General features: G+C 38.2%; 1 protein-coding gene across 1 annotated transcript in view; it reads right to left on the bottom strand.

The window, feature by feature from the left end:
• LOC120715370 (butyrophilin-like protein 1) overlaps positions 1–13,033 on the bottom strand; it is a 76,327-nt gene that overhangs the window by 62,323 nt on the left and 971 nt on the right. Inside the window, exon 2 of the mRNA XM_040002327.1 lies at positions 5,303–5,635. Within this exon, the coding sequence (XP_039858261.1) occupies positions 5,303–5,635 (333 nt within the window). The remainder of the gene's footprint in view (positions 1–5,302; positions 5,636–13,033) is intronic.

The raw sequence follows: 13,033 nt of genomic DNA, 5'->3' as shown, positions 1-13,033 counted from the left end.
AGATGAGTAACTTGGCCTGTGTCTCAGACATCAAATTACAAGAGCCAAAGTCAAAGTTCTTCACTTTGTTCTCAACTGAAGACAGACGCATTAGCATCACAGTCCTCCAAACACACATTAGAGAATATCATTTGGGTTTTGTGGGGAAAAAAAAGAAATCTCAAAGCTGGTCCAAACTGCTGGGTATGTGTAAAGCTTGGTCCGTCCTACTTTTGCATAGAAAAGATTCAGATGTTCCCGCTCTGACCTCTGAGGTAAACTCAGTGGATATGAGATAGAATCCATTTCCCTTCGTTGAGTTTCTCTTTTAGCTACATTAACAATTTCTGTTTAACTCTGTCAAACTGGAAGTTACTGGAAAATGGAAGTCCTCATGTAAAGCTTTCTGTGATCAATCTTCTGGATCCTTTTGGTTTGAGCTCATTCACCGGTATAAAACACTAAAAATATGAAACTTTGTGAAACTTCTTTCACACACTGTAAGTGGTTTTGGATTTAGTAAATTGTTATGTTAAACTGCATCATTGTAATGCCCATTTGTCAATACTAGAAACGTATTTACCAAAACCAGTATGACAAAGACAATGTTGTTGTTTCACAAAGATCTCCTATGAATGTATGTGTATATTTTCCTGTAATAAAAACTCCTGAGGTTAAAGTGGATATCCAAGTCACACCCAAAATAACAGCAAAGATCTTCCAGTAGCACATGGAGTATAGTTAAAATATACATTTTTCCTCTTGCATAATTTCACATGTGACCCTGAGTAAGACTTTAAAAAAAAATTAAAAGAGTGCTTTGCTTTGCAAATTTAGAAAACAACAAACAAAACAATAAGTGTAACTGAGCACCCTTTCAGAAGTTCATTGTCTACAGCAGTGCAGTCCTATGCAAAATTGAACTTGATTGTAAAAGCCAAGGAGAGAGGAAGGCACTTTTTCTCACCACAGATGCTCACTGGCTGTAAATGTCACTGAAAGCTCCAACTGTGGCAAGTAAACTAAAAAGCTGGCACAGATTTGATATCCACACACACAGGATATCAATTCTTTTCTCCACACAGAAGGCAGATCATCTGGCACTTTTAAAGTGGTTGAAGTGGCTGGCTTGATTCCCCATTACACGAACCGTTAGTCTTCGGAGCAGAAACTGCCAGGGGAAAAACAAAAGAATAAAACAGAAATGACATAACGTCAGCACCTTTATGTAATACAGAAATCATTACTGGTTCTGTCAATAACACTTGCAAGCATCTTTCAACTGTCTATTCTCAAACATGATGAGTGAGTGGAGACTGAAGAGTTTCTCTGGGTTAAAGCAACCACGGGATTTCTTTTGTGTTTAACAGCTGATTTAAGCCTGAGTCAGACTCTGGAGTCAGTCAAACATACATCTATGAAATCACCTCATGACATTTACGATTTTAGTTTCTAAAGCTAGCTTCAGAAGGCAGCCGATGAGGAGAAAGAATATGAACAGGCTTATTCCCCCTTATTGCACCACAAATGTATTCTCCAGGATCAGGTTGCTAGTGCAGGTTCTACTGTAACATCCTGCGGTATCTGATGGAGAACATTCAGTGGAATCTGAATCATGGTAGATTCCATCACACAGTGAACGGGGAATCCTGGTTTGGTTATCTGGCCACATAAACACAATTTGCCAATGCAATATTTTATTCACAATCTCATTTAAAACTCAAAGGTTGTGCTTTGAATGTAAATTTCCTATTTAAAAAAAACAAAACAAAAAAAACTGTCAATGTCTGACAGTGTGTATATTAGGGCTGTGCGATATGACCAAAATCTCATATCCCGCTATAAGACATCTATCATCCCGATAACGATATAAATCACAAAAATGTAACATTTTCTGTAAGTTCTGTGAATCTCGGGCAGCTCGACTTGCGTGAAGTGTTTCCAGCTGGGCGTCGTGTAGCTGGAGTCGACTGTTTTAACCGATGCATGAAGCGATACATTTTTAGACATAAGTTGTAACGGCCGCCGTTTTCTTTGTATTTATTACACGGCGTGCTGCGGGGAAAAGCCTGTTCTAACGTTTGAGTCTAAGGTTTGTTTTTTTTTTTGAAAAAGACCTCCAACACCACTGGCTGAAATACAGCACCAAACCATGACAGAGCCTCGTCCATGTCTCCAGACCTTTTTTGAACACATTGACCATGAAATGAACATGGCTAAAACACACCTAGATGTATAAACTAAATATGAATCAGGAAAAAACACCTATGAAGAATATTTAAAGAAGAAAGCTTAAAGTATCTGGTATATTTATGTCTACATGAGACAAAAACATTGTTACAATTATCATAAACTTACCTTTCTTGATGTAGTTCTTTCTGACGTACAAAACACAAAGAACTAGAACTACAGATGCACCAGTAACAAATCCAGCACAAAATAAACCTGCCAGCACACCATCTCCATAGGAGGACTTAAACTGTTTATCTGAAACACAGCAGTTAACATGCTGATTATAAACTCCACACACTCACGACGTTGCACATATAAAATTATTCACAGATGAAAACATGACGAGAGGGAATCTCACCTGGAACACGGATTTCAGCATCAATCACATGGCCAATCTCCTCCTGTGTGGCCACACAATGGAAGAGGCCTGTGTTTGTGGCAGTCACAGTGATGAGGAGGGTGATGTAGTAGTGGTCTCCTCTGTATAACACCTGTGGCTCAGCAGGAAAGATGTCTCCATTACTTTCCTTCCACAGTACCTCAGGTTTGGGAAAGGCGCCTGGAACCACACAGTGCAGCTGTACTTGGTCCTCTGTGTCTTTAACTAGCCAGACAATAGGTTTTGGAGCTGCACCTGTAAACACACAAAATAAGCTGGTCAGACTTTATTATTCATTTATGCATGTATGAATGAGATGAGAGCCTTTATTTGTCAGTTGCCCACAACTGAGATGACAGACCTTGCCACCGTACATACAATACACAAACATCACATTGGGGAGACAGGTCAGGCTAAGTAGCAAAAGGAAAAACAATGTAACACAAAAGCATAATTCAGGAGAAAAAGAATGCACACATATCATCACACCGTAACACATTAAACCACAGACAAGCAACGTGGGAGAGTATTCCAGAGTGTACAGCTGATCTGGGACCGCTGCAATCTTCGATTGCGCTCCGGCTGATCTGGTGTCCACATCGGACGGGAGGTAAGCATGGGAGGAGGCGTTGGATTTGGGGGAGGGAGGGTGACAGTGCGTATCAGTGTACATGTTTCGTGCGTGTGCGTGTGTATCCCATGTTCAGCTGAGAGAAAGAAAAACACACTCCATGAACAGTGCCTGAGGTCCTGAAGTTTAACTGTGTCTTACGCTGTAACAATCAAGCGGTACATATAAAAATAAACGACCAATTTGTTTCTTCACTGATACTGATTATGTCACTTAACACAATGATTCAAATGACGATCTAGAGCATCTTAACTGTATCATGTACATCAGGGGTGTCAAACTCAAATACACAGTGGGCCAAAATTCAAAACTGGAACAAAGTCGCGGGCTAACGTTAATATTTATTGAAATATAATTATTCCTCCAGATATGAGAATGAATCTTTTCTTATGGACTCAAACATGTTTTACTGAAAAACTGAATATGGAACAAGCAATATAATATATAATATATATATTATATATTTAATAATATATAATATATATATATTATTAAATATATAATATATACTAAACAATATATATATTATATATTAGCTGTATAATACCAGTAGGCCAGCTCTAATAGTAATTTGGTATGGCTTCGCGGGCCAAATGTAATTAGGCTGCGGCCCAAATTTGGCCCGCGGGCCAGAGTTTGACACCTATGATGTACATCATCATTCAGTCAGTGGATGAGTGGAGAGAAAATGATTGATGATGTCACTGATTTCTACATCTGCAATGAGTGCTACAACTCTGTTTATAAACTCTCAAGGACATACGCACTGATTATTTCTAAAATGTGATGTGGTGATTTGAGGTTTATACTAAGAAATAACTTTGACAAAGACAGGTATTCTTAGTGTCAGCCTCAAGAAAACCAGTCAGACAGAACAGGTATGACAGTGGTCAAGAATTTTATTTGTTAATTTGCTTTCCTCTGTTGTTGAGAGAATTTTATGAAGTCATGCATTTTAGCACATTTAACTGTTGTTTATTTCTAACCTGGCAGGTGCGTGTTAGAGCTCTGAAGCTCTAAACTTTAGAGGTTACCTCGGTTTTTCAGGTCTGACAATATTCTACAGTCTGGTGAAGGGCAAGTAGAAATCACTTTAGTTTGAGGCTAGAGCAAAGTTAAATTTAATGACTTAATTTACTCTTGACAGATCTGTTTGACTTGCTGGAGTTTCAGCTATGTTAATCAAATCTGATAGCAGTCTGGGATCAGTCTGTTACAATAGATATTTATGCATTTTCTGCATCACTAGCTAAATACATGCGATTCCTGTGATCATGCAATTTACACTGTTTGCGCTGCTGTAACTTTAAAGCATGGCTTCATTTCTTTGGTATTATTAATGTACAGCTCAACAGCTCAAAAACGTCTCTTCAACAGAGAATTTGTATCAAACTTGGATCATGTGCCCGAAAAATAATCTGATTTGGCTCGTAAAGAGTGCAGACGTAGAGATCAGTGACATCATGGTTAGGTCTTAACATGACAGAGCAACACAGATCTTACTGATATCTCATTAACCCTAGCCTTTTATCTGTTAAACAGACTTTTATGCATGTAGCAGGTTTGCAAGGTCACAAACTACAAGACATGGAGCAAATGCTGTCTTTCAAAAATTCCTGTTAACCCTGAAAGAATAAGGGTGTAAATGTGTTAACTGTGGGCGCTTTATGTTAAACGCTGGCACTGAATCTTTTAAACGTTTTTTTTTTTCCAATGTGAAAGAAAGAAATTTAACATGAAAATATATTCTTTTTGGGTGAGGCCTACAGAGTTGCAGCACAAACAGGTGTAGACACCAGTAACATCATCACTCACGTGCATTTTCTCTTCTTCTGTCTTTTAAACTGTATCCTGAAAGAAAGAATAAAAATGTAGTATTACAAACAATAACTTCTCATCCTTACAGTGCCGGCAAAATGTTTTTTCCAATGCAAAAACTATATGCAAATCTAATCATATAATCTGCTTTTAAAAGCCACTGGGTCTAAGTAGCAAATAGATAATTTGAGAGGTAGGAGGCATGTTCTTCAGTTTCATTTATTTTAGGATTCTTAAAAAGAAGAAGGAAAAATAATACTTACGAACAACAAGTTTAATGCTGAATATTTGTTCTGGCTCCAGATTTGGAAAGTGACAGGTGTAGCTTCCACCGTCGCTGATCGTGGTGTTTCTGATCACAATCGAGGCGTTACCGAACTGCAGCTGTTGAGGAAAATGTGAGACCCGTCCTTTGAACTGGTCATGTTGACCTTTAAGGCCGTTGTTGTAATGACTGCAGTTTTCATACATGAACACATCCTGTTTATTCTGATCCTTTCTCCAGTCAAAGAGCTGCTGTACAAGGCTGGTGCTGACGGAGCAGGGCAAGAATGCGTCACTTCCTTCTGATACAACCACTGTGGCGACTTCTGGCCCTGAGGAAGAAGCAGATTTATATCAGTGTTTAAACAGGGAATGCAACAGATTACATACATGCTATGCTTCCTAAATTACCCAGAATCCCCAGTTTACCTCCCACTTTACTGTTCAAATGTATTTCGATTTTAAATTCCTAAATAAGCGTATTTACACTAAAAGGCACTTTATGAGGTACATAAATCAACTATCGTTAGAAGATTTAGACCTTTAGATATTTTAGACTAAATGCTTAGTGTGTGTCACTGTGTAGATTTGGCCCTGGGTCACTAAATAGTGTACCGATCATTTCTCCCCCATGACACTAACACACAGTTGTGAAACAAGACAGAAAGAAGTTTGTAAACGAGAAAAGGAAGAGGATTCATTCTGCAGCTAATCAACTCTAATTCAGGAGGCGGGTGTCAAAAATCAGGACACAGAGCAGTGGAAGGAGAAGAGCAGAAAGCAGCTTTTACATCCAAGCACAGTGGGCCTGCATGAAGCCAATGCAGCTAAATAATAAAGCACAGCACAAACAACAACACAAGAACCAAGACAGAGACACCTAGCTTCTAGGTGCTTGCAACATTCTCTTCTGATAATATTTAATTGTCCCATGCTCCTTGTGTGGACTCCAGCTATATGTGCATTCACAAGTAAGCAGTGGTATTGGTATTATCTTAACCTTTCCGTGTGTGTGTGTGTGTGTGTGTGTGTGTGTGTGTGTGTGTGTGTGTGTGTGTGTGTGTGTATATATATATATATATATATATATATATATATATATATATATATATATATATATATATATATATCCTGTGGGACTTCCAGATACAGACGGACAAAATGGTGGTGGCTAACCAACCGGACATAGTGGTGGTAGACAAACAGAAGAAGACGGCCGTAGTGATCGATGTAGCGGTTCCGAATGACAGCAATATCAGGAAGAAGGAACACGAGAAGCTGGAGAAATACCAAGGGCTCAGAGAAGAGCTCGAGAGGATGTGGAGGGTGAAGGTAACGGTGGTCCCCGTGGTAATCGGAGCACTAGGTGCGGTGACTCCCAAGCTAGGCGAGTGGCTCCAGCAGATCCCGGGAATAACATTGGAGATCTCTGTCCAGAAGAGCGCAGTCCTGGGAACAGCTAAGATACTGCGCAGGACCCTCAAGCTCCCAGAGGACCCGAGCTTGAAGGATAAAACCGCCCGCAGGGGCGTGCTGGGTGTTTTTATATATATATATATATATATATATATATATATATATATGTATAAATATATACATATATATATGTATATATATATTTTTTTACACACACATCCACTTACATGGACAACATGCGTTCTGACTTGTGAATTTCGTATGGAATGACACATCAGTTTCCAATGTAGTGGTTTATGTGCATGTAGGGCTGTTCGATATAACAAAATATATCGACGATGAAAACATCAATCGTAACACAAAACTTGACTCCAGGTGCAGGACCAGCTAAAAAACAACAACAAAACAAACAAAAAAAACCACTTCACGCAAATCAAATTGCCCGACATTCACGTAATTTACAGAAAATGTAAATTTTTTGTGATATATACCCGTTGTCGGGACGATAAATGTCTTATATCGGGATATGAAATTCTGGTCATATCGCACAGCCCTATGTGCAAGTATACCATCAACACTGACACATATACAAGAAAATAGCATTTGAATGGCTGTCCACTGTAGTGACCACTATGCGTGAAAGGGTTAATAATCAGAAGCGTGGATGGGATGTGGTGGATTGAAAATTCCCATCACAAATGCAGCTGATAAATCTGCAGAAACTGTGTGATGCAATCATGTCATACGGACAAAAGTCTTCCAGCAATAATACTTCATGTTAGACATACTGTCTCATTAGCAGAGGTGGGAAGTAACAAAGTACAAATCTACCTTTGGCGGCCCATACCCTCCACCTTTCACCCTCAGGTGAAAGGCAGTAGTAGTAGTGTACTTTGAATAGTTTTCTTTCCTGACTACTTTTTACTTTTACTCCCTACATTTTTAAACAAATATCTACTTTCTACTGCTTTCATATTCAAAACAGGCTTGTTACTGCATTTGCAGGAAATTATTATTTTACATCACTTCGAGCTTTCAAACATCAAACTGTGAGCCTGCACAGTAACACATGTGCCAATGTCAAGGGTTAAAATTTTTCCCTTTCCCTCCACATCACCAGAATGACTACAGGGTTTGTAAGTTGCAGTTCTTCCGAATCTTGCTAGTGCTACAGAAGAGGAGCAAGCAAGGGAATGACTTTAAGTATTGGATAATTTGAAATGCAGAGTTTCTATCAGCTCAACAAACATCAGCAAACAAACTATTTGTGTGTGTCTCACATGTGTCGCAGCTACAGGTCCAGCTGCTTATTTCACAGGGAGAGAAAAGAAATAGAGCCAACTTCACTCAGAGATGTAGAAAGATAAGAAAGAGCTTAGATTTGAAGGTGAGAACTGCTCATTTAAAACTCACATGTAAGTCCCCATGTTCTTAAAATCACACATTAGTTCTGTACATTTGACATTATGTTTTTTTCATATTGTAAAACCTGCTGTAAATCAAACTGAGGCAGACTGTGTTATTTAAAGGCTGCACGAGAATCCTCTGCAGGTTAGTGCAGGATAAACAGGTTAGTTTGCTGCACTGTGATGGATCTAAAGTAAAGAACAGTGTGGGATTGCTGCACAGTGGCTGTGGTTCATAGTCACATTTGTCTCACATCAAGTGTAGCAGAGATTCACATGAATTTTAACTGATGGTGCTGAGATTCATTTACTGAATCCCACCTTCATACTAACTTTATAATGTCTAATATAAAGACAGTATCAACAGTGTACTGTCAGTGAGGATACAAATCAGCCAGGACAACTCATGAAACATCTGCTAACATCTGGCTGAATTAAGCTGTGTACATTAACAAAGAGCAGCAGGTCAGCTGATCACAGCCTGTACACTAAGAAAATCTACTGGAGCTCTCCATAAAGATTATTGTTAGTTATGATCCTTTCCCCCACACTGAGCCATTACAACCAATGTAAGGACTGAACCCATGATTTAACCTGTGTACAATTAGAATTAAAATGTAACTAAGTTCTTATTCTGAACTTCCAATATGATTCCATTATTACATTAATATAGAACAAGGCTCATTAAGTTTTGCATATAAATAGCTACCTTTACCTTCTTACTTTGAGTAAATTTCAGTGCCTTTGCTTATTTTTTTTAATGTTTCGTTTTACTTTTACTCGAATAAAGAAGTTGAATCAGTACTTCAACTTGTACTGGAGAAGTTTTTAAAAGTAGTATTTGTACTTCTACTCTGTACTTTTGGAACTTCTGCTCATTGGCATGCTTTAATGTTATAAATGCAATCTACATAATAAGCAATGATCTTTCTTACCGTTCTCATTTCCTGATGTTCCAAAAACCAGGGCAAGAAAACACAGAAAGTGTGCTTTCCATCCACAGAAACAAAACATGGTGAGATAGACGTGCGCCAAGTATGCTACAAGCTAACGATGGAGACAGCTAACCCTGCAGCCAATGAATTGCAATATGAAAGCCCTGTAAAGTAGCCTAACACGGCACTACAAGACAATCTTGTAAAGGCTTTCAGCAGCCGATGGCACTAAATGCTAATAAAACCTCGGTTATACACGTTTTTGTAAGTAAGCAAGGCCTCCCCCTCCTGCCTTGATATTATTATTGCTAATATCTACCGGGTTAGCTTTCACGTTAACTACAGTAAAAAACAAAAAAACAACTGATTTTAAAAAAAGCACAACATAAGGAGCTCACACAGACTTATGTAAAGGTCCAACTTTGAGGCGACGTTATTAAATATAAACTAAACATAAAAAACCCCAAAAACGAATTAGCACTACAGCTTCTGGTGAAAGCAATGGCACCTGGAAGGTAGAAAAAAACAACAACAATGTGCTGCATTAGCGCCACCAACCTGCTTGGAGTGTGGACCGAACACCCTCATACCCAATTTAAAAACAAACAAACAAACAAACAAACAAACAACAACAACAACAACAACCACCACTCAGGGTTTTTGCTTCCAATCCAGAGCAGAAATGTTTTTGTTAATAAACTGGCTGTTGTTTCTACTAATGAAATTAGTTTGCTAACAGTAACAGGGATAAGTCAGTGAATGAATCAGTAAAGGGATTCTGTCGTCAAAGTCATAGCGACTCGTAAGATAATTAACAGCTAAAAAAAATACTACTATATTTGTACAGTCAGTGGGGGACTAGTCCATTGTTCGTCTCACAATTTCAGTCTGGTAGAGAAGTGTTTCTTTCTTTGAGCCTGGCTGATGCACAGAGCCGACTGAAGGACCTGTGTCTGTCAGACTACGCAACACGACAGCCCCGCCCAGCTTTCAATTCTGCACCCAACAGTTTCATCGTTTCATATACTGATGTAATCTCAGTTACTTTAGTAAAGCTTATTCACTTTTCACCCCAGCTTCCAGCAGCTCACAAAGGGAAAGTTAATGCTGTGTCATAGATCCTAACCCCCTATGGTCGCACCATGTTACATAAAAGAAAGAGGAATTTGGTGACTTTGGCCCATGACAAGTCCATAACAAATAACTTTGATTGGAGGAATTTGTATGAATTTTTGGAAAGAGAAACGGGAGACTGTTGTTGTAGAGTGGATTGAGGAGCAGAGGCGGAGCCAGACATTTGAAACACCCGGGGCTTAGCCCAAAAGGGTAGTATGCATGTGGGATTTTTTTTTTCCCCTTGGGGGGGGGGGGGTGTAGAAATGACTGAAAGATTAATTGGCTCTGTTTTGAGTTTTGTTCAAAAAAGAATGACTTCATATAGGGAAAAATATATATCACATGTGCAGGACACCTTAAACTAGTTTTTAAATTAAGCAGCAAGGCAGAACTAAATCAGGACTGTATCAAGACACAGGGACTAAACCCCAATTCAACCAGACCCAGAACTGATCCGGAATTAAAACAGGACTACAACAGTTCAAAATCAGGACTACTTAGGATTTAACCAAGACAGAACCAGAATCAGAACTAGATGATAGTAGCACTAAAAATCATCATAGACCTGCACTACATTTATTTTTTAATTTTACCAAAGTCCACTATTTAGATTGAGAAAAGTTTATATAATTATTTAGCCTTGTTGTGCAAACAAGCCTGCATAACTTAATAAATATAGAATTTGAAAAATAACAAACCTAAAAAGAAACACTAGGTACGAGATACATGAGGACCTGTGATACGGTGATACTTTGGTAAACGACCATTTGACTAACATGTGTGTCTCACCTGCTCTTGTTCCCTCTCTGTTCCTCTCTCCCTCTTTGTGCTGACAATAATCAAATATACAGTTGAAACCAGATATTTACAAACTCTTCAGATAAAAACACTTTTTTTAATTGTAACATCAAATCAGACTAAATGTTTATTTTTTTAGATTGATAAATATAAAAAACATGTTTGTTAACTTTAAGAGTAAAGAGAGAAATTTTCTGTATTTCTTAATTGCAAATGGCACCAAATTGTATTCAAATTGAGCCACACTTATGGAGCTCCACAGTTCTTTTCCTGGTGTTTTGGTTGACATCTCTTGATTTTCCCATGTCACAGAAACAGGCTCTGTGTTTTGCCTTATATGCATCCACAGGTGTGCCACCAATTTACTCACATGGACTCTACGAACCTATCAGAAGCTTCTTCAGCTCAGAATGGAATCGTCTGGAGTTTTCTTATTAATTAACAATAAACTTAGTGTACATGTACTCCTAAATTTGATCAAAGTGATAAAAAATAGAAGCTCTGTCTCTCTTTATTCTGACATTTAACTAATTCAAAATATATTTCAATATTTATCTAAAACAAAAGTTTACTCTAAATTGATGTTGTACAGTAAAAATGTTTTATGTTTTCTCCCTAAAGTGTAAATATCTGGTTACAAATGTGAATATCCTGCTGTGTACTGAAATCCCTCTTGTTTTGCATAGAAATATACTGAACAACATACAAAGCATAATATATAAAATAACATTTACCTGAGTTTTTTCTTTGAAAGAAGCCTCTAATGTCCATTCTTATATTTCAGTACATAACTGAAACCGATTTAGTCGGGGAGGGTAAGAACTGAAAATATGAAATAAACACACGTAAGCTAAGACTCTCTAAAAAAAATAAAAAAAAAATAGCATTTGTTCGGTTTTTCATTTCGCCATTTGTTGATTCACTTGAAGAGCGAGTAACGTAATATTGGTCAAGTGATCAGTTTGATATCAATCTTTCGTGATGCACCGTCATATTTACATTATTTGTACGGTACCAATGATTTGCTTTGGTACCTGCTCAAACTTAAGCTCTCCTTAGTATGGCTGGCTCCGTTTCTCCAACAGCGCACTCACAGGCAGCAGCTGCCCCGCCCCCTCGCTCAGTCGCTTAGTGCCTGAGCTCGGATCATACCAATATCAGGGGGGGGATTCACGCACAGTCGTAAATTCCCACAGTGTGCACTATGTGCTTCGAATATTGTGTGTAATTTTTGTTTTATACAGTTGTCAGCCAGGCATCTAACTATGAAAAAATTACACTCCAAAAGACCCCGGGCTTCTGACAAAACAACCCGGGCTTAAGCCCAGTAAGCCACCCCCACGCTCCGCCCCTGTTGAGGAGTAAGGACAGTGGAGCTGTTCAGTTGCAAACAGAGTTCAGTTCCTTGCGAAACAAACAAGCTTGAAACAAGACAAAAAAATAAGAAGTTCAAAAGTTGCGTTCTACGCAGTGGTTTGAGCACTGTAGTAGGAGACATGGTGAATTAAAAAAAAAAAAAAATACTATACCAACACTTTTTAGTTTTGTAAATACTGGCTACATTGAGAGGTCTTGTTTTATTCCTACTTTATTTTGAAATTTTATTTGAATTATGCCATCCAATTAAGACGAATTTTATGTTGTTGGTTGTAAAGATCAGGATGGATATTTTTATCTTTTTATTCTATTTTTCAGATTTTTTTTTTTCAAGACCTAGTGAATTGACTTTTATTTTTAAAAACTTGGCCTACCCTTTTTAGTTTTGTCAATATTGGCAATAGTGTTATTGCTGGGTTCGAATATATTTAATATAGGCCATCAAAGTAAGGTAAATGTCATGTTTTTAGTTTTTATTAATCGGATGAGGACTATTTTATTTTATGTTATTTCATCTTTCAGTTTTAACCCGAGGAATTACCACCTTAACGTGGTCAGGGGATTTGCGTGGCTCAGTGTCCCTAAGAGCTAGACCAACAGAAGCTTAGCCTTCAGATGGGCCAAGTTGGTCCGTTCTTGAGGTAGAGGCCTGACAAAGTGTAATCCAATTACAGGACAAAAG

This window comes from Simochromis diagramma, unplaced genomic scaffold, assembly GCF_900408965.1.
Source record: "Simochromis diagramma unplaced genomic scaffold, fSimDia1.1 OVJJ01000438.1, whole genome shotgun sequence".
NCBI lineage: Eukaryota > Metazoa > Chordata > Actinopteri > Cichliformes > Cichlidae > Simochromis > Simochromis diagramma.
The sequence above is the reverse complement of the archived record's forward strand: the minus strand, read 5'-3'. Positions and strand labels throughout refer to the sequence as shown.